General features: G+C 40.7%; 1 protein-coding gene and 1 long non-coding RNA gene across 6 annotated transcripts; both read left to right on the top strand.

Annotated features, from left to right (window-relative positions):
* The first annotated feature begins 1,546 nt into the window (after positions 1-1,546).
* LOC110987054 (uncharacterized) lies at positions 1,547-27,583 on the top strand. Of its 5 annotated transcripts, none has more exons than XM_087139268.1 (9): positions 1,547-1,612; positions 9,222-9,317; positions 9,948-10,025; positions 13,694-13,854; positions 18,226-18,319; positions 18,787-18,865; positions 19,637-19,720; positions 21,154-21,441; positions 23,840-27,583. In XM_087139268.1, exons 1-9 carry the CDS (start codon positions 1,574-1,576, stop codon positions 23,917-23,919), a joined length of 999 nt encoding a protein of 332 aa, XP_086995394.1. In that variant the 5' UTR covers positions 1,547-1,573; the 3' UTR covers positions 23,920-27,583. The 5 variants fall into 5 exon arrangements, with proteins under 5 accessions (XP_086995394.1, XP_086995395.1, XP_086995398.1 ...); XM_087139269.1 differs by having other exon boundaries at positions 21,169-21,441; XM_087139272.1 differs by having other exon boundaries at positions 21,199-21,441.
* LOC110984625 (uncharacterized) lies at positions 2,236-4,236 on the top strand. Its single transcript, XR_015425992.1, has 3 exons — positions 2,236-2,482; positions 2,854-2,993; positions 3,125-4,236. It is a non-coding gene; the product is annotated as an uncharacterized LOC110984625 (long non-coding RNA).
* Positions 27,584-27,767: the final 184 nt, after the last annotated feature.

A 27,767-nucleotide genomic window follows, 5' to 3' on the forward strand; every position in this document is an offset into this window, starting at 1 on the left:
TATTCATTTACACAGTGCCTCTTAAAAAGGATTTAATTTAGGCGATCCTTTCACCTCATTAATATTCATAGTACTTTTTACCACAAGAGGGCGCACTTAAATGGCGCAAATCTTGCGCATGCGCACAACCGCTTTTCCGTGTCGAACCGGTGACTCGGCTAAAATAAAAGGTTTCGAGTCAACTCGGACCCAAACCAACTCGGACCCAAACCAACTCGGACCCATGCCAACTCGGACCCACGACCAACTCGGACCCATGTCAACTCGGCCCCAATACTAACCCGGACCCACAACTTACTCGGACCCACAACCAACTCGGACCCAATACTAACTCGGACCCACGACCAACTCGGACCCACCCTGAGTCAACTCGGACCCAACCCCAGGAGCGTGATTAACTTGTTGAAAATTTTTATTTTGTCCTTTTTTACATTTTAGCATTTGGTAAATGACACGTTTGCACTGCATGCTGCCAAGCTGTAACGTCCTCTCTACACGTTATGCAGGGAGACAGTGGCACAGGCTTCCCAGAATTTCTCCGTTTTCCAGATCCAGATCACCATGAGCAGAAATCGAATCAACTTTCACCAAACAGCCCCCAAAGTTTTCGTTGCAATAAAAAGCTAGGCCCTTCTGATGTACATAAGAGATGCTGCATACGCACAACAGATACTGCAGATATGAATCAATGTCACGAACATTGACCTTTTATAGTGTCTAATGGTGTTATCCCCCACCTCACTTTTCAATTTTTTTTGGCCTGGCAAGTCTTACACCTCCACCTTGCCCCATTCCCTCCCCCACCCCCAATACCGGCAAGATTTAGGCAGATGGAGGAATTCATCCATACAGGCCTTAACTGACTGTCCAAATAACGCAAATAGGTTGGTAATTTCGAACAACACAAATCAAATCATTTTAAAATAAAAATGTGGAATATTTCCTATTGGCTTAAACATTGGAGACGGTTTTGAAGCATCGTATGTCTGCTCGCGAGCTCATTATTAATATTTTGTGATCCCACGGTTTCCTATTTTTTACAATAAGACGTGCCATAATCACGAGGGGTCATAGAATACAAATCCCGAATTTGGGATTGATAAATTCCGGTTCAGAGTATTTCTTTCACAAAGAGCCCCACAATGCGGGCCTTTTTTGGATAGAGGCAGGCGGCTACACTCATATGAGGGCATAGTTTTACTACTATTGGGGGGTATCTTCGGGAAAAGGCAAATAAAAAAGTTCATAAAATTGAAACGAAAAGTGACCGATCTGTCCATAATCTTGAATTTCCGGTCTACGGGCGCGTATTTGGTGTGATTCAACCATAAGACTCAATGGGTCCGAGTTGACTCGAGGTGGGTCCGAAACGGCGTGGGTCCGAGTTGGCGTGGGTCCGAGTTGGTTGTGGGTCCGAGATGGTCGTGGGTCCGAGTTAGTATTGGGTCCGAGTTGGCGTGGGTCCGAGTTGGTCGTGGGTCCGAGTTGGCATGGGTCCGAGTTGGAATGGGTCCGATTTGGTCCGAGTTGACCTGATCACAAATAAAATACTTCGTGTGGCACATCGTGCATCATGGCTGCGGATCGTACGTTTGTGGTATTTTCCTCTTTGGTGAGTAGATTTGGCTGTAAACCACAAAAAGACTGTCATGATTATGTGGGCCTAGAGTTAGGGTTTTTATATGAGCACCTTAAAGCTTTCCAAAAACAAAATTTTCTGATGTATGGCGCCTTGAAAAAAACGGGCTGTACATGCTGACCACGTGCGGCGCCATTTTGAAAAACGAAAGCAGCGTTCTTGCGTTGTCCAAACTGAGGAATAGACCAGTGTACGTAAAATCGTTGAGTCATTCTCATTTCAGAAGATATTTAGGATTCAAAGTTTGTTGGAATTCTGCAGTTTGGATTTCAGGCATTTAAGACATGCCTTGAACTGTTGAAGTAGGGCTGTGGTGGCGACAGATAAGAGAGGTTCTATAGTATAAGCATGGAGGAAGGAACACAAGGAGTTTGAACGAAGTGGACATCAAAAGTTCAGACTGTCTTGCCGCGGTCGTAAAACAACTGGGGGGGAAGACCGCAAGTCCATTATCTAAATCTAATTATCGCGACGAAGGCCATCCCAGCCTTTGCCGTGTTGCATTATGGGTGTACAACTGCGCATGCTCAGTTTACCAAATCCATTTCAACATGGCGGCGTACGGCAAAGAAGATTTCGTTTATGGTTCGGATTTGAGCGATTTTTCTGAAGATGATTTGAACGTGAATGAGTTATCCGACATCAGTAACGACTCTGAAGACGATGGTCGTCAGTACTGTGTTTGTAATGAAGCGTCAACATCAGAAATGATCGCTTGCGATGACGACCAGTGCACCGTTGTTTGGTGGCATTACGATTGTGCTGGCCTCAGCAGAGAAACAATCCCGGAGTATTCGTGGATTTGTAATCGTTGTCGGCCTGCAAGCTCAACTAAAAAATCAGGTATAGTTTCCCCCATTTATAGGGGTCTTCTCCTTAAGGTTTTTTTTTTCATCAAAATTTACTTGAACGTGTTGAAAGAATGTTGCAATTACTCCTCATTTTTTTAAAAAAGTTGTTAGGCCCGAGGCCCTATTTCCTGCATGGTTAAATATGTTCATGAATGACTGAATATTGCTGAATAATTTATTTTTTGAATTTTTGATTTAGGTCCCAAGGCCTCAATCAGTTTTGTGGGAACAGAACAAATTATTTAACAAAATTAAATGAGTACAAACCCTCGTGATCATACTGTGTTTAAATAAAATAATACTAAGCCTAGTACTATTATTTTTGTGCAGGTAATTTTTTTTTTTAATTGCAATACTTTTCAGGTGTAGCTTCTGTCAGTATGGAAGATGTCCCAGAATCGGCAATGCAAGTACCAGTACCGGAGTGGCATCAGTTTCAAAAGGAAAGAAGATGTCCGATTCCAAGGCACACAAAGAGAAAGTCAAGAAAGCTGGGAAAACGGGTAAACTAACCCGTCATAATAATAGAACCACACTTTTATAGTTCATTATGAGCGAGTTATGTGGATGTGTGTTATGAAAATGACTGAATCAACACTTTCAAATATTACAATTCTTATTTTTAACTTCTCAGCTGTCAAACGACCAAAGTCCAGTTCTCTGCTGGGGATGCTTACAAAAAAGCCACCACCTACGTAGTTGCAGCTCTGGATGAAATGAAAGAGCATCAACTGTTCAAGTCTGCTACTTATCCAATAGCACTGTGTGTCATGAGTTTACTTGTAAGCTTGACTGAAGTGACAAGCTCGGAAGAATTTAAGAACTTCAGTTTATCTACAGTAACTTCGCTGTGGTTGGTTGTCACTGCTGGAGATGCAAAACTGCTGAAACCAGAGGCATATGATGCTATGTGGAAAGCTTTTCATCAGTACCGTTTGAAAAGTGTAAACACATGGATCAGTTTTCTGAAATCGCTCAACATAAGCCACAATGGACAATTTGCTGAAATCTGTTATCAGTATCTATCGCAGTCTATTCTGTATTTGATTATCAAAGACAAAAACACAGCCGATCTTCCAGAAAAAGAAAACACTCCCGAAATGAAACCCATAACTCCCGAAGAAGAACAAGTACTGAGATATGTTGCTGGTTACATACCCTATAGTCTGAACCAGAAATTGAAAACACAGCAGAATGAAACTGCACAGACATTTTGCAAATTTTTAAGAACTTGGCAAGTTTGTGTCACAAATACAATAAAAAGGCAACTAACGGAAAGGTTTCTAAGAAGGCAGAAAAGGCACTTCGCAAAGATCTGGCAAAAGAGTGAAAATCTACGTGGGCGCGCCAACTTGGAATTTTAAAAGAAATTGTCATGCACTTAACTGTCAAATCTGTTTTCCAAGTCTCTAAACACTTCACATTTGGATCAATTTGTTGTTTTGACACTGGTGAAACTGACTAAATTCTCAATTTCAAAAGAATACAGAACATTTTTAACTTTTGTTGAACCTTCCCCACATTATGATTTAAAGGAAATATAAGCTCATACACGTACAATTATGTAACAAAATTTAGAAAATGCCAGCCAACGAAAAAGTGTGCACTTCCAACATCAATAATGTCCATGTAATATCTCTGAAAATTTGAAATACATATACATGTATTTGTCAAAACTATATATGATAATGTACAGTTTTTACATAAAGCTTAGTTTCATTGAGGTAAATATATTATGCCAACCAAGTCTCAATGTGTGTGATCTCTATTTTTGACTCCTTCATTTCTGAAATAACAAAGCATTGTGTTAAGTACAGATCACTTTTGACGCGGAAGAGAAGTATTGTCTATAGAACATTCTCCTTGGTCTCTATCTTGCAGCATACAATTACCCCTCTTGGAAGCCTTGGCACAATCAGATGCTACATGCAAGGACAGCATATTGTGAGCAAACTGTTCAGCTGTTGGATTGTCATTTGCTCCACCTGCTCCTGGAAACTGCACAACCTACAAATTTCCCGAAGGCACTCCTTATGTCTGCCCATGGTGCACAGACCACATGTATTTGATTCTAGGAAACAAAAAACAAAATCCTCATTTACACACAAATCAGACCAATTTGGAAAAACATTTCTGAATTTCAGGTGCAAAACATTGAAATGTTTTCCATGCATGGCACCTCCATGGATTGATGGAAAAAGAAAATTTCACAAGTAATGGGTATGGGGCAAAGAGGATATTGGTAACCAAAAAGCAATCATTGCTAAGTTTCATTTTTGTAAAATACTTTCTTCTGTCCATGCATGAAGGAGGGAACACACCTTCCTCCATAGTCCATGCTCCCTCATAATTTGATTGCAAAAAAGGAATTTCACATTTAAAAAAATAATCTTTCAAAATCCCAAACTCAAAAAAAAAATTACTAAAATCTGGAAAAATCCATGCCATAAAATCCTACAGTCAAGAAAAATCTTAAGATAAATCCAGGAAAATGCTATATGGATATGTACATGTACTTCCACAAGGTTTCATTTGCTTTCAACTGAAGGGGAGTCTGGATTCTACATTAAAACCTTTGACAACGTGACTATTTCTAATGCTGACAAAAATGGGTAAAATCTTTAACAAATTTGAGTAAAAATTAAGGTAGAATATCCATTAATACTCCGAATTCACAGAATCATATACCGCACTGACCATGGAGGAAGGTCCATATATTGTTTAAAAAGCTTTGAAACAATCATGTCTTAAAAAATGCGATTGTAGTTTTAAATCCTCCCTAGCAAATTTGCTCTTTGCATCAGTCTTGTACATTTCCATTTCAGAATTGTCAAAAATAAAATCAATTCGTCATCCAAAAAAATTGCTGACCGACACGGATGACGGACATGATATGGAGAAAGGGCCTAAATTACAAATATTTTATGTACTTAAATATGCTTCTAGTTCTAACTTCTAGCCCATTATTATTCCTGTCTTAATATTATGGTCTTACTATGCTTAGAAAAAGTAATGACCTTTTACCCCACCAAAAATTCTCAAAAAACCCCGATTTTATTCTTCCAATATCTTTATTGCTCCACATCGCTCCAAAATTTGACCAACACAAGTCAACAAAGGAAATCACCACAAACACATTCCCCGATTTTCGGCAGTTGGAATGCCTCGGAAAGGCCACTTAATTTCATAAATATGGATTCATATTCTTCATAATTCCCCGATCATCCCAACAACGAAATTGTGACGAAACTTACCGATGGAAAGTTGGATTTTGACGATCAAAACATCAATCGTTTCAGAATTTTTCGGAGAATCACATGGAATACACTGCGCACGCTATATGGTGTGAAAAATGCTTCTGCGCATGCGTTTTAGTGATCGATCACGTGCATTTGTTTGTGCATAGTTTGTGAACTCCAATGATTTTGAAGCACGAACGTCTTCTGTATGACCGTGAAGCGGCAAGACACACTGTGAGCAAAGGACCTTATCAGGGTCGTAAATCTGTCTCGCGCCCTAGGAGGTCTCCATGCCTTTTGCGCTGGTCGGCCAGCTTGCTAATTGGTTGCAAATTACCTCTGCGGGGGTTGAGCAGCCCGTTTGAACTCCTTGTGTTGCTTCCTCCATGGTATAAAAGAGCCCTATTTGTGGGGCTTAGGCAGATGGAGAAGGGAATTTTTAAAAAATGAGGGAGGGGCTTTGAAAACCAAAAAAAGGGGGTTCATACCTTCAGCATCATGTCCCTATTATAAGGGAACAAATTTTCCTTGTCGAAATAACTTATCAAAACAGGTTGTTGGTGATGTCCTCTTTCATGTCGGAAAGAAAAGAGAACAAGGCGTTTGGTTTTGAGGGAAATTTTTTTGGTTAAACGGCAGTGTACCGTGAAGAGCTGTGAATGACAAATAAGCGAATGCAGTCTGGTTCCCTGACCGGGGTATGGAGATTTGTTTTGATGAATCCAAATGCCTGAGTCAGGTAACCAGACGAAAAACAAAATGGCGTGATTCGACTGAGTGGTTGTCTTTTGCCAATCTCTGGTTAGAAATTTGAAGTTTTCTTGCTCAAATGTTGTAATGTCTCTCTTACGGTAGGGAGGCATTATCATAAAGAGTGAGAGTCATTGGATTGAATTATACACACACTACTGTTCCATTCCGAAGAATTATTATTCACATCTTCTCCATGTTTACAATGAGCAACTGTTGCTAGTAAGGCTGGATATTACTGTATTATCATTGGAACAATAGCAAAGTACTGCTCGTCCAAATCTGAGATAAATGACAGAAAGGTTAGTCATATCGGAGCTATACACTCACGAATGGCCAGGGAGTTGCTGCTCCAAAGCTGCCCGCTCGGGAATGACCGATGGCTGACCGCTGGAGCTGGTCGCTTTAAATATAGACTTTAGGGATGGCATCTTAGCCAATGGGAGCACTGGATTGGGGTGGTTGTGAATTATTCATGCTGTAGAAAGTCTATGGAAGATTAGTCTATGGGGATTTTGCACACACGTGGTCTTCGCTGACTTAGTTTCTGTAGAGCGATAAAGTCTGAGAAGTTTGGAAGCAGGAGGGTGAAAGGCTGTTTGTGGGTGAGCTACGGGGGACTTGGTCAATGAGGGAAAGGAAAGGGTCAGCCTTTCTCAGTACATTGGGTTGTGTACAACACTTGGATGGCTAGGAAATCTACACGTAATTCTTACGGGGTAAAACTGAGAGTGAGCGTAGGTAATTGACCTCGCTGTGCCGTGACCGGACACAGGCTTTCGGTGTGAGGTTTGGTGGGACACATACGGTATGAGTTGGGGGTCTGTGTGGGTCAAATTTATGGGTTATATGTGTAACTGAAAAAAGCAAAATGGTATCTTCAGATAGAAATCTTTGCATCGTTTTGTAGCTTGTTAGACACTCTTTCAGCTGATATAAATTTGCTTTGTGAGGAACTTGCTTTGAGACAATACCTCAAAAATAAAGAAAAAAATCACAGTCATTTTAATTCAAATTTAACGAACGTTAAAGGAAAGTGAAAGGAAGTCACACAAGGTCCTTTCTTCATGTCCCCCTTCCTTTCCTGTTATGTTGCAATGAAATACAAATGCATGATGATCTCACTTCCGAACCGAGGTGATCATCTCTTTAAAATGATCACAGCATTTTTGAAAAACTGCGGTAGCCACAGGGTGCCTGCTCATTCCAGAAATAACTGTCAGTAGACAATGTGGTAGAGGGCGCCATCATTCACAGAGAGCAATAATAATGCGCTTTTGCCCATGAAAACCCATGAGGACTCTAAATAAGTCCCAAAGACTTGATAAATTGTTTAAATTGATGTGAGTGAAAATAATTTGATAGTATTCACTGATGTCTGTGTCAGGTCGGGTTTTAAACCACTGTGCCGTCTTCATTCACAGCTCTTTGTCACATCATTTTACGCTGCCGTTTTACCTCGTACTATCCCTCAAAATCCAAAGCCCTTTCCTCTTTTCTTTCTGATACGAAAGAGGACATCTCGGCTAACTTAAAATTTAGGTGAGTTGTTTTGAAAAAGTAGACTTGTTTCTTTATTTTGGGAACTGGGTCCTAATGGTAATGAACGCCAAAAAAGGGCGTCCCTGCTTTCCCCTTTCTCTTCATGGTCTTGGTCTCCTCACTTCTTTCTCTCCTCAGTGCCCACTTCCTGAACAGTAAGGCACATGAACTACCACCTCTCTGCACTCTACCTTGAGAACTCAAAGTCACTACCCTGTCATATTCTGTGTGACTTGGAGCCAACAAGGTTTACATCGTGTCGTAATGCTATAGGGTTGTGGAATCGAATTTTTGTGGTGAAATGGTTCACATGTATAAGAAAGCTATTGAATCAAATTTTCCCCTGTCAGCAAAGCTCATTAATCTATACCTATTAAAAAGCGAGATAAGAAAGTTTCAGAGCATGAGATGGAATATATTTTAAATAAAAAATGAGATTTTTGCGCACCAATTTCTCGCTTCCGTTGACTGATGCTCTGTTCATGCCATTGGTGTTTATCAGACTGCACTTGCATCGAGCCCACCAATGACCGTGCTTGCTCCGCATCTCGGTTCGACTATTTCCTGTAGCGGGGGGGGGGATTTTTAAGTCTCGCAATCGGTCACCGCTACATGTATGCAGCACAGCACATGTTGCACCAGGATGGTCCTCACCCCCCCATTTGCTACATGGTCACCATGACAACCTTTTTTCCATGGATAAGGCCCTACTGTAGGTGCGTGCACGATGTGCAAGAGAATACGTGGTCACGAGCGTGCAGCATTTGAAATACGTGCGCAATAGACTTTACGTTTATGTATATTCATCCTGAGCATGCTGAGTAGCCAGTCAGCCTCATTTTTGTATTCTACACGACCAGGGGCAGTGGAGGAACGCGCACACAGCCCATGGAGTCGAGGTTGGGGAAACAATCAACCTCTTTCCCATGGATATGATCTTGCTGTGCCATGTTGGTTCCCACTGTGCCTTGGGCCATTTCAACTCCTGGTGTTAGAAGATTTACAATGTAGATACAATATGCGCAGAGGTTCGCAAATGTTTGCCCAGTGATATGACATACGAGGGGCCAAGGGTACAGCAAGATGAGTCTTTGTGCCACATTTGTGGACATAATAATACACATATTTATATTTATACCCTTCATCATTTCATGAGGTGACAAATTGAGTGTTCAAATTGGATGTATATATACTGTCTAGGTCTTTCTGTCAGTGCTAGTGCTAGTGGAGGGCAGAAGCCTCGGCACACCCTCGCCGTGGACAGAAAGTAGTGAAGAACTAGATGCAGTCACACATGTAAGTACACGTTCATGACCACATATTTGTTGCAACTAGCGGCACCTTTCCATAGGTATTTTTTGGGGGTGCGTTGGATGAAATTGCCAGTGGCTCACTTCCAACATTGGGCGTAAAATTTGTTTTCGAGTTTCACTTCAAGTCACCTGATCAACTTTTTATAACTGTGCTACCTGGCAATTTTTTATGAAGTTCAAAATTTTAACAGATTATGAAAAGAGTAGGTATATATCTATACAGGAAAAATGTGTTTAAAATGTTAATTTGATTTTTATAAAAATGAAGCTCAAAATACATGTACTTACGATTGTCGATGAATGTGAGAATACACACGGATCACCAAACCCAACTCAGACTTGTGTAGGTCAGTATAGTTTTGCTGCCCCCCACACACAAGTATTGCAATAGTGGCATACATATGCATAACTGACATCCGGAATGGTTACACTTTGATGAAGTTTGTTGATGTATTTGTATGTGTCGTCTTTAATGAGAATAAGCTCGGATCAGGGCATAGCACAGCTTTCCATGGAGGTCCTTAGATTTGCAACGTGAGTCGAAGGTGTGTAAGGGCACCTCAGGCAGCGGCCAAGCAAGTGAGTTCATTTTCAGTCTTATTTTCTTCTGAAGCCACCGCCAGTCAAGCCCACTGGACGCGAGGACCATCACATAGCTGGACTTGGCGACCCGGAAACGTTGGGACCTGATGTAAGTTGGCACTGAAGAGCACCCTCTGACCATGCTGACGGTAGATAAATATATTACATGTATACAAACATCTCATGATTTGAGGGCAGACTGTCCATGTTTAGCTTTCCTACAGTAGGTACTCACACTGGACCAAAATTGGACATGAGTTCCTGACATGAAGCCGAGGGAATTTGTTGCTTACTTCCAAAGTGGTTTCGGGGGACAGTTTAGTATGCTTTTTGACTTGTGTGGGGATCCTAATGTGTGCACCTGCTCACAGAAAAAATGGTGACTGGCACGTGATGAAGTATCAGTCAGTGTGAGCTTGACACTCGTCGATAAATATGCGTCAGGTATAATGGTAATTTCCTTTTCTTACGTTGATGAAGCATCGTGCTAGTGAAGAGAGTGGTTACATTGGTCTGTCACAAGTCCATTGTTCCCTCTCTGGCTGTGTACAAAAGTAGAGGAGATTTTCACAGTGCAGCTTTTTTACACCTTTGTATCATTGGTCGATCTCACCCACATTTTGTATTTGATTAACTTTAAGTCTGATATATGTGTCTGTGATTTGTTCAAGTACATGTACATGTATAGTAATCATTGTGAATTGGCCAATTTCTTAATATTGCTGCTAGGAAAGGCAGAGATCTTTATTCGACAGAGGTCAGGAATGAAAAAAGAACTTTGAGGTGATATTTATTTAGCCTTGCTGCCCCATCCACCTGGCATCTCGATTCATTTATTTGTGGCTTGATGGGTATTCCATTGTAACTGCATCCACAGTGGTAAAACCACAGAGCTTGTCAACTCTGAGTGCACCTCTTCACATTTGTCCATGGAATCATACAAGCAGGTCACCTGTAATTTCTGCCTCCCGCTCGTCAAATCCTATGCCACTGCGTGGTAACACTAGACAGTCACTCCAACCCCTGGAGCAATCCCTGTGTACATGTATCACCACTCATCAAATCCAAACACCATTTCATCCTCAGTGTTGCATTGAATCCGCCAAAACCAACTGCTGGAACAGGGTTTGCGTTAAATAAACTTCATAAAAATCTCCTTCAAAAAATTAAGTGTAGAATGAGTACCTCATGTTTATTCAGATAATCTGAAAATAAGCAAAATATGTAGATTGACTCACACATGCACTTCACTGAGCGTTTGTGGTACCACACATGCTGTGATTTGAAAGGGTCCGTGCCGTGCAGTTTTACTACATGTAGATGCCCTTGGAAATGCACGTTTGTGTTTCATTTATCACTGTTTTTGTTTGCTTTTTCAAAGGATCTTTTGTTGTCGTTTTTGTTTCTTTTATGCCTTGTTCCATATTCATGTAGAAACATACCGGCATGATGTTCCCCTGTGAGTGAAGACCTCAATTTGTGCACTTAAAACTCTATTTTTTTACAATTTTGGTGTCCTTATTTCTTTGATGATTTATTGTTGTGTAAGAACTTGGCAATAAGCCAACGAACAAACTTACACATATTTCAGGAATGGTATCAGTGAACAAATTTGGGGCTCATTTTCACAAATTAACCAACCCCCCCCACAACAAAACGGTATCTTCCCGCGAGGGCGCTGTTGTACAGAAAAGCATGAACAATGTTGAACGGGTAAAAAGGCTGACCGTTCAATACTCTTCATCCACAAAAGAGGTGAAGTAGTTTTCATACATGGAGGATGAAGGGGCACAAAAAGTGGGATGAGAAAAACTCATCACTGGGACCCTCAAGGCCTCTATGGAGGGGGGCACACGTTACATACATGTAGGTACATGTGGAGACCATGCTATTAGCGTATTGGAGGTACATGTATGGTGGACAAAGTAGGAGGGCGCTATTTGGTTCGTGTAAATTCATTTGTGTTTACTCCAATTCCACCCACTGCAAATAGCAACCTCTTCTAGCGTCTGCTGTGCTTCAAAAAGCCACTGCAACCAATGTTCCTTATTTCTTTGAGTCCACAAACTAGTTCTTGTTTTAGGAAATTTCCATCAATGTTTGCCTTTCTGTCACCAGGGCACCTTGCCTTTTGGCCATAAACTTCTTTATTTATTCTCTGCATGCTTTGTCTGCAAACAATAACTCTGTATGTAGCAGGAACTCTGACGTATTTGTTTATGTGCAAATGTGGTTTTATGCACAGCTTCCAGAATTTTGGTTTGGTCTGGGAAAAGTGTTGTCATTTGCATGTCCAGATCAGCTTTTGAAACTCGGTAGATTTGGGCCCTGTTTGTTTCACACCAGTGTGGATCCGGATCGGTGATCTATCAATGGTTCACAGACACCCGAATCAATCAGCAGCATTCAGATCACTGTTTGAGAACTGTATCCCGGTGAAACAAGCATGTCCTCAGAATGCTTGCATGTAGCATTTAGATCTGTAGTAATTTGAAGGTACAGTTCTGAAGAGTTCTATTCACGTTTTGGTGTTTTGGGAGGATAAATTAATCCTGAAAGAGTGTGTGGGGAGGGGGGGTTCAGCACCCTCTCTCAACTTTTTTGCCCCATACGACTGCAATGCATTATTTCATGTGCTGAGCTTTAAGGAGTTTTTTTTTTCTTTTAATATAAACATAATGCAGTCATTTTGGCACCAATCTTTTTGGGAAAAAAAAGGGATATGGAATTCTCACCCAGTGCACATTTTCTAAGAGAGTTGAGGCAGAAATGCATACTTTTTGTACTGACTCAGTTTGTGGGCCAATGCGTACACGTATGAGGCCATGAAATTCAAACGGCCATCAATCAAATCGCCATGTCAGATCAAATTGAAAGGTCACATGATAGTGAGTATCCTCACTTGCATGCTTAGTTTCAAAATGATCTATTATGGGACCACCAAGATCTTGGGATGGCTGTGGGATGGTCCCCAAAACCCAGGCCTGTTAGGGTTACTAATTTTGCACTGCATGAGTTAACATTTTTATGTCCACTTCTACATTTTCACATTTTATATTCAACACAAGCATACATGTTCATGCATGTCCTCTTGCAACTAGTTGATTTCAATGGATTAATTGTTTTTAGAGCTTTCTTGAAATTTTGAATTTTCGAAAATATCAAGATTGATTGAATCTGTTTGTTATACTTATTAACATTTCCATCAAGTGCTAAGTAATTTGCTCAATGATTTGTGACCGGTAGTTTTCATTTAAACTCCAGCCACCCAATTTTATCCAAAGTTGTGATATTTGTTGATATATCAAGAGTTTGAATCAGCCAGTTAATTACTTTGCAAGCTTGGTGGTTGCATTGAAAAGACTCATTGGACTGGTAAACGGATGGTTGTTGGTTCAGGTTCCACTCATGGTCGAATCCAGACCGAATCTTTTTAGGGGGGAGAGCAAAACCAGTAGGCAGCATCCCTGGTGCACTTTTGCGTGAACTGATCGCACCAGTCACAGTTAAGCAGCTGGTTAGAAAAATTTTTAGAACAAAATAGCTCTGTCCATACAAAAAACCTCCATATAATATCTTAATTTTAATAATAGAAAAAACCCTTCTTCGGGGGAGGGGGGGCCACAGGATCGGCCCTTTGTCCCACTTGACCCAGCTTGTGGGATGTTTTGTTGCCAACACACCATTGATGGAGACTTCAACCAAGATTGAATAGTTTGGGAAATAGGCAGTCATTCGTACAAACATGTTGACTTTTTGGGTTGTTTCGGTCACCAGGTTGATCAGTGCCTATGGAACGAGCGCAACAGCGGACTCCTCACTTACGACCACCCTGATGACAGAAGTATTGGCATGCACTGTGTCAAATGTGACATGTGCAAAAGTGGAAGAATTGTTGAAACTCATTGCTCATGCACTAACTCATCAATCAAGACAAAGTGAGTGACACTTTACTCATTTGTGTGCCACCCTTGTGTGTTAAAATTACTCCCATAATGTTGCCTATGTAGAAAGGTCTTGACTTTTTAAAATGATTTCAACAATTTATTACAGTTTTGACGTGTACGAAATGCATCACATCCTGATGTGCAGTGAAACATGTGACCCGGTCTATAAAAATGAGTCACAAGTCTCAGGAGCAACTTTTGAGTTCTACTTTGTATCAGATTGAGTAATTTGAGCTCTTTCTTTTGGTGTATCACTCAGTTTGATGTGATGTGGGCGTTGTGTAGATGTTGAGGATACCTATTGCTTTAAATACTGTGCAAAATTCTAGTTATCTTCCAAAATTTTTAAACTCAAAAGTGGTTCTGGCAACATATGACTCATTTTTACAGAGCGGGTCACAAATAGCTTTTGACAAATCGGTATGCTGTTCTCGACTTGCTATTCATTTTCTGTTGTGGACAACCTTGCTAACAATTATGTTGAAAATTTTTTTTGAATGCATTGGTGTTCATCCAGCCCTATGATGCTTTACTCCATTGATACCATTATTCCAGCTTTTTCTTCAATTTAATCCCTTTTTGGCTCTCACAACTCCACTATAAAACTTCAAATTCTGTTTCCTTTGATCTTTGCCCTCTCTTGTCCCTCCCATGTTAATCCTTTGTGGTTTGTCCCCTTCCCCTCAGTTCTTTGTTCCCTTGCCCATGTTCCAAGCTCTCTTCATCCCTTTGTCCTTTCCTCTCTGGTCTCTGGTCTCTTTCCTCTCTGGTCTCTTTCCTCTCTGGTCTCTGGTCTCTTTCCTCTCTGGTCTCTTTCCTCTCTGGTCTCTTTCCTCTCTGGTCCCTGGTCTCTTTCCTCTCTGGTCTCTTTCCTCTCTGGTCTCTTTCCTCTCTGGTCTCTGGTCTCTTTCCTCTCTGGTCTCTGGTCTCTTTCCTCTCTGGTCTCTTTTCTCTCTTGTCTCTGGTCTCTTTCCTCTCTGGTCTCTTTCCTCTCTGGTCTCTTTCCTCTCTGGTCTCTTTCCTCTCTTGTCTCTGGTCTCTTTCCTCTCTGGTCTCTTTCCTCTCTGGTCTCTTTCCTCTCTGGTCCCTGGTCTCTTTCCTCTCTGGTCTCTTTCCTCTCTCGTCTCTTTCCTCTCTGGTCTCTTTTCTCTCTTGTCTCTGGTCTCTTTCCTCTCTGGTCTCTTTCCTCTCTGGTCTCTTTCCTCTCTGGTCTCTTTCCTCTCTTGTCTCTGGTCTCTTTCCTCTCTGGTCTCTTTCCTCTCTGGTCTCTTTCCTCTCTGGTCTCTTTCCTCTCTGGTCTCTTTTCTCTCTTGTTTCTGGTCTCTTTCCTCTTTGGTCTCTTTCCTCTCTGGTCTCTTTCCTCTCTGGTCTCTGGTCTCTTTCCTCTCTGGTCTCTTTTCTCTCTTGTCTCTGGTCTCTTTCCTCTCTGGTCTCTTTCCTCTCTGGTCTCTTTCCTCTCTGGTCTCTGGTCTCTTTCCTCTCTGGTCTCTTTCCTCTCTGGTCTCTTTCCTCTCTGGTCTCTTTCCTCTCTGGTCTCTTTCCTCTCTGGTCTCTGGTCTCTTTTCTCTCTGGTCTCTTTCCTCTCTGGTCTCTTTCCTCTCTGGTCTCTGGTCTCTTTCCTCTCTGGTCTCTTTCCTCTCTGGTCTCTGGTCTCTTTCCTCTCTGGTCTCTTTCCTCTCTGGTCTCTGGTCTCTTTCCTCTCTGGTCTCTTTCCTCTCTGGTCTCTGGTCTCTTTCCTCTCTGGTCTCTTTCCTCTCTGGTCTCTGGTCTCTTTCCTCTCTGGTCTCTTTCCTCTCTGGTCTCTGGTCTCTTTCCTCTCTGGTCTCTTTCCTCTCTGGTCTCTTTCCTCTCTGGTCTCTTTCCTCTCTGGTCTCTGGTCTCTTTCCTCTCTGGTCTCTTTCCTCTCTGGTCTCTGCTCTCTTTCCTCTCTGGTCTCTTTCCTCTCTGGTCTCTGGTCTCTTTCCTCTCTGGTCTCTTTCCTCTCTGGTCTCTTTCCTCTCTGGTCTCTGGTCTCTTTCCTCTCTGGTCTCTTTCCTCTCTGGTCTCTGGTCTCTTTCCTCTCTGGTCTCTTTCCTCTCTGGTCTCTTTCCTCTCTGGTCTCTGGTCTCTTTCCTCTCTGGTCTCTTTCCTCTCTGGTCTCTTTCCTCTCTGGTCTCTTTCCTCTCTGGTCTCTTTCCTCTCTGGTCTCTTTCCTCTCTGGTCTCTTTCCTCTCTGGTCTCTTTCCTCTCTGGTCTCTTTCCTCTCTGGTCTCTTTCCTCTCTGGTCTCTTTCCTCTCTGGTCTCTTTCCTCTCTGGTCTCTGGTCTCTTTCCTCTCTGGTCTCTTTCCTCTCTGGTCTCTGGTCTCTTTTCTCTCTGGTCTCTTTCCTCTCTGGTCTCTTTATTCTCTGGTCTCTTTCCTCTCTGGTCTCTTTCCTCTCTGGTCTCTTTCCTCTCTGGTCTCTTTCCTCTCTGGTCTCTTTCCTCTCTGGTCTCTTTCCTCTCTGGTCTCTTTCCTCTCTGGTCTCTTTCCTCTCTGGTCTCTTTCCTCTCTGGTCTCTTTCCTCTCTGGTCTCTTTCCTCTCTGGTCTCTTTCCTCTCTGGTCTCTTTCCTCTCTGGTCTCTTTCCTCTCTGGTCTCTTTCCTCTCTGGTCTCTTTCCTCTCTGGTCTCTTTCCTCTCTGGTCTCTTTCCTCTCTGGTCTCTTTCCTCTCTGGTCTCTTTCCTCTCTGGTCTCTTTCCTCTCTGGTGTCTTTCCCCTCTGGTCTCTTTCCTCTCTGGTCTCTTTCCTCTCTCGTCTCTTTCCTCTCTCGTCTCTTTCCTCTCTGGTCTCTTTCCTCTCTGGTCTCTTTCCTCTCTGGTCTCTTTCCTCTCTGGTCTCTTTCCTCTCTGGTCTCTTTCCTCTCTGGTCTCTGGTCTCTTTCCTCTCTGGTCTCTTTCCTCTCTGGTCTCTTTCCTCTCTGGTCTCTGGTCTCTTTCCTCTCTGGTCTCTTTCCTCTCTGGTCTCTTTCCTCTCTGGTCTCTTTCCTCTCTGGTCTCTTTCCTCTCTGGTCTCCTTCCTCTCTGGTCTCTTTCCTCTCTGGTCTCTGGTCTCTTTCCTCTCTGGTCTCTTTCCTCTCTGGTCTCTTTCCTCTCTGGTCTCTTTCCTCTCTGGTCTCTTTCCTCTCTGGTCTCTTTCCTCTCTGGTCTCTTTCCTCTCTGGTCTCTTTCCTCTCTGGTCTCTTTCCTCTCTGGTCTCTTTCCTCTCTGGTCTCTTTCCTCTCTGGTCTCTTTCCTCTCTGGTCTCTTTCCTCTCTGGTCTCTTTCCTCTCTGGTCTCTTTCCTCTCTGGTCTCTTTCCTCTCTGGTCTCTTTCCTCTCTGGTCTCTTTCCTCTCTGGTCTCTTTCCTCTCTGGTCTCTTTCCTCTCTGGTCTCTTTCCTCTCTGGTCTCTTTCCTCTCTGGTCTCTTTCCTCTCTGGTCTCTTTCCTCTCTTCTCTCTTTCCTCTCTGGTCTCTTTCCTCTCTGGTCTCTTTCCTCTCTCGTCTCTTTCTTCTCTGGTCTCTTTCCTCTCTGGTCTCTTTCCTCTCTGGTCTCTGGTCTCTTTCCTCTCTGGTCTCTTTCCTATCTGGTCTCTTTCCTCTCTGGTCTCTTTCCTCTCTGGTCTCTGGTCTCTTTCCTCTCTGGTCTCTTTCCTCTCTGGTCTCTTTCCTCTCTGGTCTCTTTCCTCTCTGGTCTCTTTCCTCTCTGGTCTCTGGTCTCTTTCCTCTCTGGTCTCTTTCCTCTCTGGTCTCTTTCCTCTCTGGTCTCTTTCCTCTCTGGTCTCTTTCCTCTCTGGTCTCTTTCCTCTCTGGTCTCTTTCCTCTCTGGTCTCTTTCCTTTGTGGTTTCTTTCCTCTCTGGTTTCTTTCCTCTCTGGTCTTTTTTCTCTCTGGTCTCTTTCCTCTCTGGTCTCTTTCCTCTCTGGTCTCTTTCCTCTCTGGTCTCTTTCCTCTCTGGTCTCTTTCCTCTCTGGTCTCTTTTCTCTCTGGTCCCCCCCCCATGTTAATCCCTTGTGGTTTGTCCCCTTCCCCTCAGTTCTTTGTTCCCTTGCCCATGTTCCAAGCTCTCTTCATCCCTTTGTCCTTTCCCTGTCTCATCCTCTCTATCACCCCCACCCCCTTCCCTTTTGTGTTTCTCTTTTGAGCCCTGTTTGTTCATGCATATCCCAATCTTCTTCAGCCCTGTTATGGTGTCTTAAGAATTTGTCAAGTTTGGAATGTCAGTGTTTTAATTTTAATTAATTTGATGTATTTTTTGGTACAATTTATGTGAACATTATTTGATTCAGATATTTTATCTGTACTTCGTCAGGTTTTCTGTAAGATATTAAAGCACTAGATTATGCTGTTGTTTGATGTCCGTCACAGATGCAGACTCGTTGGCCCTGGAGAATTTATGCCACAGGGTAACAGCTGCACGGCTGCATTTAACTGCTCTGTCTGTGCTCATCCCTCGAAAGACGTAAGTTTAACCGGCTTCATTCAGGGGAGGGGTTTGGCTGGAGTTTTCCTGATTTCAGAATGCATTTTGCATCAGGATTGTTTCGTATTTCAGGGGTTTGGAAACAATTTCTTTTACATTCTGGAAAATCCTGAGTTTACCACGAAGGTGTCATTATGAAAGTTGATAAAAATACAAGAACCGGGTATTTAAGGAGTACCAGGAGGCAAATGCGAATGTGTACCGTAGACCCGGCACTGCTTTGGGCCCACAAAACTTCTGGTGAATAATTTGTGGATATTTCTGACCCCTCTTTGCCTCATTGCACCGTCATTTCTTTCAATTTATTGTTAACTTGAAGTCCTTGGCAGTGACCATCACACCAGTGCGACATGCACTGTGTTACTTAAAGGCCAAATAGGAAGGAAAGTGAAAAATAATTTTCAATTACATTTGAAGACTGACTTCGTTTCTATTCTCCACCATAGTCAGGAGTCTGTGGTCGTTATATCAAGTACATACGTCGTGTCTGTGGACTAGGTAAGGACAATGAAACCAAACCAGGAGGTACGACTTTTTGTGCAGTTGTGGATGTACTCTCTGTTGGCATCAAAGTGTATTCAATTGGCACATGTCCAGGGCTGTGCCAGATATTCAAATATTTGATTGATTATGGAATTCATGGAGAAGAATATTCATGAAACAAAAGGGGAAAGTTTCTTTTGTTTTTAAATGAGAAAAATTGCACTGTACAGTCTTGTTTTAAGCAGATTCATATGAAAAGCAACGGCAATCTTACGATTTAAAAGTTATACTAAAAAAAAAAAAATTTTTTTTTTAATTTAAAAGGAACAGGGCAAGAAGTATTGTTTGTCTCTTAAATCTTTGCTACATCATGGCTGGAGTTACTCCTAGATGTTAGAAGCTATTATTATGATTATAATATACGATTGTGTGCATTATTGCAACTGATTTTGTTTATGAATTGTTCATAAAGAATCTGACGGTCGCTACCACTGAAAATTCGGATACTCAATCAAATTGAAAAACGAATTGTTTGAATTCATTCAGCCCTAGAAATATCCTTTGTTTTAACCTTCTGTGGAAACCTGGTGACTTCATCATCAGCCGTTGCCAGCAGGATACTGTAACATCTTGAAAAATCTGTCAAAAGGCCTGTCTCTTGATGCTTTGCTGGCTGAATTGTTATTTCAAAATAGTTGTGTCTAGCCACTGCTGGTATACATTTACAAGTAAATGTACTGTTGCTGCACTGTTCATTACATATGAACAGCGCTCAGTACAATCAAAAAAGTTCTTTTTTCAAATAACCCACAGCAAGTGCACAACCAGACGACAGCACAGTAGGCTCAAATAACAAATCAACACAGGGTCCAGAACCTGCTGATAATGTAACACAAGGTGGGTGATTCTTTTACTCTTGAAATGCATTGCTATAAAGATTTGAGTGGGAGTATGGTCAACAATGTTTATGTTCATTCGCTACCATTGACTTGAGTTAGATGAGCCAATTTTAAGAACTTGTTCAAGATGTATTTTTTGCATTGGGGAGATGTTAATTTATATAATGGGTTTTGCCCTTATCCAACGTATATATTGATAAACACTGTATGCTCAGTGCTTGTCCGAGAGCTTGTGAAAAAATTCACAAGCTTACTCAGGTGGGACTCGAACCCATGATCTATACATCTTAAAAATAGTTCACGGTACCCGCTGCTTCACTTGACTCGGACCAGCCAGCCAACCCCCGGCAAGCTCATGGTCAAGTGGTTAAGACGTCTGCACTAGTAAGCAGGAGGTCATGGGTTCGAGTCCCACCCGAGTAAGCAAGTGAATTTTTTCGCAAGCTCTCGGACAAGCACTGAGCATACAGTGTTTATCAATATATACGTTGGATAAGGGCAAAACCCGTTATTTAAAGTCCAGTACATGCTTATAATGAAACAAGAGGTGGGTAATATTTTAATTTTGATTCTTGATAAATATGCATAAATAAAATGATCTGAGTGGGACTATGGCCGACAATTTCTATGTGCTGTCATTCATTGCAGTTAATTGGCAACATTTAATTTCATGCGCCGACTCCCAGTTCAGAATGGTGTGATAGTAAAATCGCACTAAACTAATTTGTGTTAAAAGCAGCTTGAGTCAAATAAAAATTGACTTTTGTTTCAGAAAAATTTTCTTCATTAGAGGGGCATACAGCACTACAGATAGGATATGCAAACACTAATTGCTTCTTGTTAAAGAAGCAATTAGTTAATAACCTAAAAACGGGCAGCAAAAGGTGGCAATCCAAAGGTAACATTCTGGACAAACAGCGAAAAAAGACGAGAGTGAAATGAAACTTATTCAGTCACATCGTCTGCATCATCCCCAGGATCTATGTTCATTGCTGTTTGCAAAGGCCCCCCCAAAAAATGGGCCTGTTGATAATGGAAACTTATCGTAAAGGGCAGACTGGATCAATCATGCTCTGTGCATGAGAACGCAGGCAGAGACAGGTCTTTCCTCAATGAACACTTTGATGGCACTACAATTTACCGAGCATTACAAAGGTCAGGGGTTATGAGCAGGCTACATGTAGGTGTCTCTAGGTGGCGCTATATTGCCGAAAGAGGGTACACTCAGAATACAGAATGGACGTATCTGTTGCAAATACCGGTAGTTTTGTGTGTCACTGCTCAGACAGCATTTCTTTTTGGCTCTACCAGTAATCCTGACTTTCATTTACGTAATTATTAAAGTGAGCAAATTCTAAAGTGATTAAAATTTGTTGAAATTGCTCTGTCGCATTTGCTGTGTCATTCATTCATATGGAACACCAGCTCCAGGAACACTACCTCCAGGAACACCACCTCCAGGAACACCACCTCCAGGAACACCACCTCCAGGAACACCTCCTCCAGGAACACCACCTCCAGGAACACCACCTCCAGCATGTCCAGGAACATCACCTCCAGGAACACCACCTCTAGAAACAAACTGGATGGCTGTTGCCATTGGAGCTATCGTTATCTGCATTGTAGTTATCTGCATATTTGGAGTTGCCTGTTGGTTTATGTTACGCACCCGATACCGGCGTTATAAGAAGGGTACTTCTGGTGCATCTACCAGTAATGGTCAGTAAACACCGATTTTTTTCAAGAATCAATTGTCAACCCAAACATCCTAGGGTGCATATAAAATCATATTGATATCAGGATTCTGGATTGTTGAGGAAAATGTTTGCGGTAATGCCCTGCAAAAATATCTCTTTTGTAGATGTGGTTCTGAAAAGAAGCAGCACAGAAAATGTTTGGTTCGGAAGAGAACTCTGGTTCTTTTCGTAATCTGGATTTATATGACGGGTTTTGCCCTTACCCAACGTATATATTAATAATAAACACTGTGTGCTCAGTGCTTGTCTGAGAGCTTGTGAAAAAAGCCACAAGCTTACTCGGGTGGGACTCGAACCCACGACCTCCTGCTTACTAGTGCAGACATCTTAACCACTCGACCACCGAGCTTGCTGGGGTCGGCTGGGGTCGGCTGGCCGGTCCGAGTCAGGTGAAGCAGCAGGAACCGCAAACTATTTTTCAAGATGTATTTTTGCATTAGGGAGATTCTTCTGGATATTCCAGAGATTTAAAGCACTTTTGTGTCAGGCCGATTTTCCTCCACTTTCCATATTCAGAGATGCGCATATTTGAAACCACAGAGAACAAAAACTTCCTGATGTCTACGTGTGCATGCACAAATACTACTAAATGATGAAAGCTTGCAAAATTATATCCCCACTACCACAGAAAATTTTTTCCCACTTGGAAGAAAAAGTGTGAAAATCTTTTCTCACTTGTTGGAAAATCTGTGAAAATCTTTTCCCACTTGGGGGAACTCTGTGAAAATATTTTCCCACTTTGGGCACACTTTTTCACAATTTGTGAAATGAAATGGAATTTCCTGAGAAAAAAAAAGTGAAAAGATTATCCCATTTTGGTGTTAACTTTCAATCACATTGTAGTGTACCAAGAATGCACCTTAAAGTTTGTGCTATGAAAATGGTAATGCTGCCCCCAAAAAACCAATCGGTAATACTTATCTGTTTTAAATTAGACTTGCAAAAACAATGCCGAGAAGAAACTTTTCACAAATAAATGCATAATGACATCATTAAAAGCCTACTGCAGACATTTACAACCTATTCTCAATACATTTGGATAATCCCATGTTGCGTTATATGTGTTCTAAAAATCATAGTTTGAATGAATTCATTGTAATGCTGTACAATTTTCCCTAAACATGGGCATCTGCCTTTTTTTCCCCAAGAATTTGCCTAAAATAAATTGGAAATTTGTTTGATCTTGCTCAGGAAATAAGTCATAAGCAGGATATTTTTTGGATGGCTTCACCCATTTTCACATGTAACATGTACGTGGAGTTGTAAGGATGACTCAAAGTTATATTAAAAACGTCAAACTGTGCATGTTTACAGGAGAAGTATTCAAAAGTAAAATGCCGTAGGACTGTCATTTCTGAAGATACATTAGTACGTTCAAAGTTCATCTGAATATTTTACGAAGTTCATGAACATTGTACTTATCCATAATCCTCCTTTTGCTATAGCAGACAGCCGATATGCCAATATGATTTACCATGGGACACAGACACATGGGGTTGAATGATAGGACCACTTTGTCAAGAATGCATCTGTGCATAGTAGGGTTGATATAATTTACCAAAATGTTCACTTTAATTTTTGATCGAAATGAAACTGAGTAATTCAAGGCTGCTATTAACACTTACGTTTACGCCAACATTCTAGACGATTCAAAAGATCGAAAGAAGGAGGTGAGACCCTGTTTGTGGCATTTTGATGGTTGGAACAGGTTTCAGTGGTGTGGGAGTCGGCTTGAAGGTTGGGGTGGGGGTTTGGCATGGGGAGGGGTTTATATGGAGAAAGCAAGGCATACTTTAAAACTGAAAATCAGTGGGGAAGTCTCCAAAACGACTAAGGCTTTTATAGGGGAGACACCCAGAACTTGTGAATTGAATCAATGACAATAATGGATACTGCTTTACATGCAAAATGAGACAGGACAATGCCAACAAAACACCATCAAATGACTAACTATGCTTGTACACCACATAATGTATAAGAGATTTAGAGATTACAATATAATTAACATAAATTTATTACAGAGACTTATCAGTATTGCAATTATGACAAAATTGGGGTTGTAGAAGTCACAGGTGCTATGCTCGCATATCAGTGTTTTACAGACAAAATGATGGCGGATTTTATCCTTTGACCTGTGAACCGCCATGTTATTCCATTGAGAGCTGTCTAGCTGTGCTTTCAATGATGTACTTCCATCAATGTATTCCCCTCCTGTTTGTAACAACTCTGAACAGGCCTCCCTATTTCAGGTTCAACTACTCTTCTAGCTTAAGCTACCAAATGCATCTGTGAAGGAGTTGTGGAACTTGACTGTATGATTTCCTTCAGGTGTTCATTATAACGATGATTGTCTCTTGCAGGGACCACTGGTGAGCCACCCACATCCATTCCCTTGATCAACCTACCCCAGGCCAACGGTGATGGGCATGCAGAAAGGTAACTGCACTCCCTGGTTTGAACAACTTCTGGTTTCAGTGCACGGCATCAGATTTTCAGTAAAATTGATCTGGAGTCAAGTGATTCCTCCCTCCCTACATTTTCATTTTCCCCCTGACCTTTCTTTTTCAACCACAACAGAGTATAAAGTTGGACTTATTTCATAATTTCAATGTTTCAGTCTCAGACTTCTGATAAGGAAATGAAAGGCAAACGTGAGAAATATGTTTTGTTTCGTAACGTGCCATAACTGTCTCATTTTATTGGAGTTCTTCCAATGACGAGTGGATGTGTTACGGACTTCCTGCATAGACTAGAAACTTATTCATCTGAAAAAAAAAGAAAACACAAAAACTTGAATGCTTCAGGCATTCAAATGATTGCTCTTCCATATAATGGTAGATTTTATAGTATTCAGTTTCTCTATGTATTTCATACATTTTGCCATTTATGTGTCTTTTTATGCCCCGTAGTAGTCTTGGTTCCAAGACGTCACTGTCTGTATTGGTGTATTAAATGAACGTTTTCACACATTAAATTTTGCCATTTGACAAAGGGGGCGATATGTGACGGCTGACAGTGCAAGATTGTCCTACGCATAGTAACTACGAATACAGACCCTCGTCCGTCACATAGTGCCCTCTGTTGACTTGCAAAATTTACAGCGCTTTCACTTTAAAATAGATAGTAACGTCTTGGAACCAAGACTAGCCCTACTGTTTTGCCTTGTTCTTGTGTGTGTCAGTGCAATCACTTGAGAAATACTTTGCGTGTGAACTTCAAATTTGGCCAGCTCTCAGTAATCCGAGAAAGCCCATTTAGTAGGAGTGAAAGCTCAAAGTCACAGTGACTCTAATACTGAATAGAAATCTTGTCCGTGCAATATTGAGCATTTAAGCCCAAAGGTAAAGGTCACAATAGCCAAACGAGAAATCTTATTTGTGATCTGAAATTACAGTTGTGGGTGTAGCAGATGTCAATCACTTCTTCTGATAAAGGTTATGTCGGAAGCAAAGATTTCTTATGAATCCTAGAGGGCATTGTGCAGTCATGTTTTTTGCTTGCACGTTTTGCATTTGGCTAAAGTTGGTCGAAGAATTCCACTGACTTTTGTTTCAATATTTTGATACGCCCAATGTTGTGAGTACATGTTCAGGGTTACTTGGAATTGTGTTTCACAGATTAACCTTAACCCTCCTCAATTCTTCACCTGTTGGAGGACTGAGGAGTGTTAGGGTCAAGATGTATGAGGAGGGAGGCACATGTAGAAACAATCATTTTGGGCACAATAAACATCAAGTATGAATTTGGCATGTCAGACCATGCGGTCAGTTCCACCCATGTGCCCGGACAGCGTATTTTGCATTGAGTTTGGATATTTGAACCAAACAGATTGAACCACACAATCACAGTCACAGTATCTACACACACTGTTAGACTTGCTGTCCGTTGCAACTCGTGATGAAAGTGGTATGATACGAGGGCAAATTACATTACCGTCTTTGGAATTTCTTCTGAGTGCTTACCCGTCATGGTAGGTTTTAGGGAAGGCAGGGCAATTGTTGTGGTTGACACTTATTCTTGTTTTGTATGAAGCCAGTAACAAACAAGGATGCATGTACATGTATTTAAAAATTTATATAATTTGAAAAAAAATATAAAATATGATGAATTAATATGATAATTTATATAATTTAAAAACAATATAAAATATGATGAATTAATATGATAATTTATATAAATTAAAAACAATATAAAATATGATGAATTAATATGATAATTTATATAATTTAAAAACAATATAAAATATGATGAATTAATATGATAATTTATATAATTTAAAAACAATATAAAATATGAATTAATATGATAATTTATATAATTTAAAAAAATATAAAATATGATGAATTAATATGATAATTTATATAATTTAAAAACAATATAAAATATGATGAATTAATATGATAATTTACATGTATATAATTTAAAAACAATATAAAATATGATGAATTAATATGATAATTTATATAATTTAAAAACAATATAAAATATGATGAATTAATATGATATATTCTTGAAGTATTAATTCATTTTGTAAAGGGCTATGAATTCACCAGTGAATCCAGTGCCCTGAACCTTTCTGAGCGGTTTAGCTCCAGAACTGGCCCATGTGAACGAGTTCAAGTATTCAGAGAGAAAAGAGCCGGAAGTGACATGTATATTTTAAAAACAGCACTTGCACGTGTGGCAGAGCCCGAAATGTTTATGTTATTAAGTACACGTTTATGCATAGAAGTAGTTTCCCTTTAAAATGTTTAACTTTAGTTTAGAGTTCTTGATTTTTTTTAGTAGTGTGCCCCCCTGTTTATTTGTTTAAGCCCTAGCTTCCCCCATATAGAGTTACCACATGGTCTGGTCACACTCAGTGTAGCAGATCAGCAGAGACCAGTCACCTTCACATGTACCTATGTATTGTTCCTCCTAACTGGAGTGTGGTTTTCTGCTTGAGTCCTATTCTGCTAGGAGTCAGTGGTGAGTTTCTAAACTTTTCTTTTTCATGTATAAAGTTAATTTTCCCCTCTGTCCCCAATATTATTTAGTTTCTAAACCTTTTTTGCCAAGGTGTTCTTTCTGCTTATTAGTTTTCTGAATCACTAGAGTTTTCCTAAGTTTGTCTAACTTTTATGCCTAGAAACACACTATAAGCTTAAATATCATCTTTTAGATCTATACTTATTTGATTTTCTCATATTTTGTTACCTTTCTTACTCTTTTTAGTTTAGGAATGTTAGTGATGTATAAGTATTTCCACCCATTTGCCTCAGAACATGCTTTTCTTTGTCTTCTCTTCCTTAGTTGATTGTTTATTTGGACTTGCCAGGGGATTTGAATACTTAATGAGCCCCATAGACCTGTGCACATTTTCAGTTTTATGATGTGTTAATCCCTGCTCTCCTTCCTGTTCTTTGTAGTTAATGCACTAGAAATTTTGTTGTTTCTTATACATGTATGTATGTTTTCTACTTCTCTTGTTTTCCTACAGATTGAAGTCCGAGTGTAAACTCATGAGGTCCATTTTTACGCACTGTGTTGGGTTTTGGTTTTGGTTTTGAGTCTTTTAAAGTCTTAGTCTTTGGGTGGTTTTTAGTCCTTGAGTCCTTTTTGTTTTTTTTTCACTTTTCCTGTACTTTTTCATTAATGAATTATTTTTTTGGGTCCCTTTTTTTGAAGTCAAATATTGGGGTCTGAGTCCTTATTAATTCAGTTTCCTGCGACTTTTCCTTCAAAGATCCTTGGTTTAGTTAGAGTTTTTGTTGTTTTGCTAATTCCTCATAGTGTGTCATTTTTCCCTGTTACACACGTATGCTTACCTTTGCAAGACTTCCTAGATTTTGTCTCAAGTTTGTGGTGCAATTGACCATGTGAGGATCAATATGAGCGAGGATCCTTTGCACATAATTTATTAAATACATAATTCAAAGAAAGGCCCAACTCCGTTATTTTGGCCGAGGAGAGTGAATTGATTTCCTTTGACAACTCCTTCAAAAATAATTTTTTAACCCAAGGTTTTGTTGGAGTTTGGCCTTCTTTGATTTATTGTTCACTCGCTCTTGCTATAACAGTCACTGAAATATTGGTGTTGAATAAACCATTCACATTGTCTTTCACTTGTCTCTCTAAGGTTTTTTTAGATTCACTGTAAGGTTTGTGGTAATCGATTGGAATTAATTATGAAACTCTATTGTAATTGGTATCAGTTACTTAATTGCGGATCAGTGGTACATTTGCACTGAACCAACTGCCCTTAAGCTGTGTCTGGGTAGCTGTTCATCCTGGGGCGATGTTAAATTT

This window comes from Acanthaster planci, linkage group LG07 (genome assembly GCF_054643075.1).
Source record: "Acanthaster planci isolate LZ-2023a linkage group LG07, COTS_SCS, whole genome shotgun sequence".
Taxonomy (NCBI): Eukaryota; Metazoa; Echinodermata; class Asteroidea; order Valvatida; family Acanthasteridae; genus Acanthaster; species Acanthaster planci.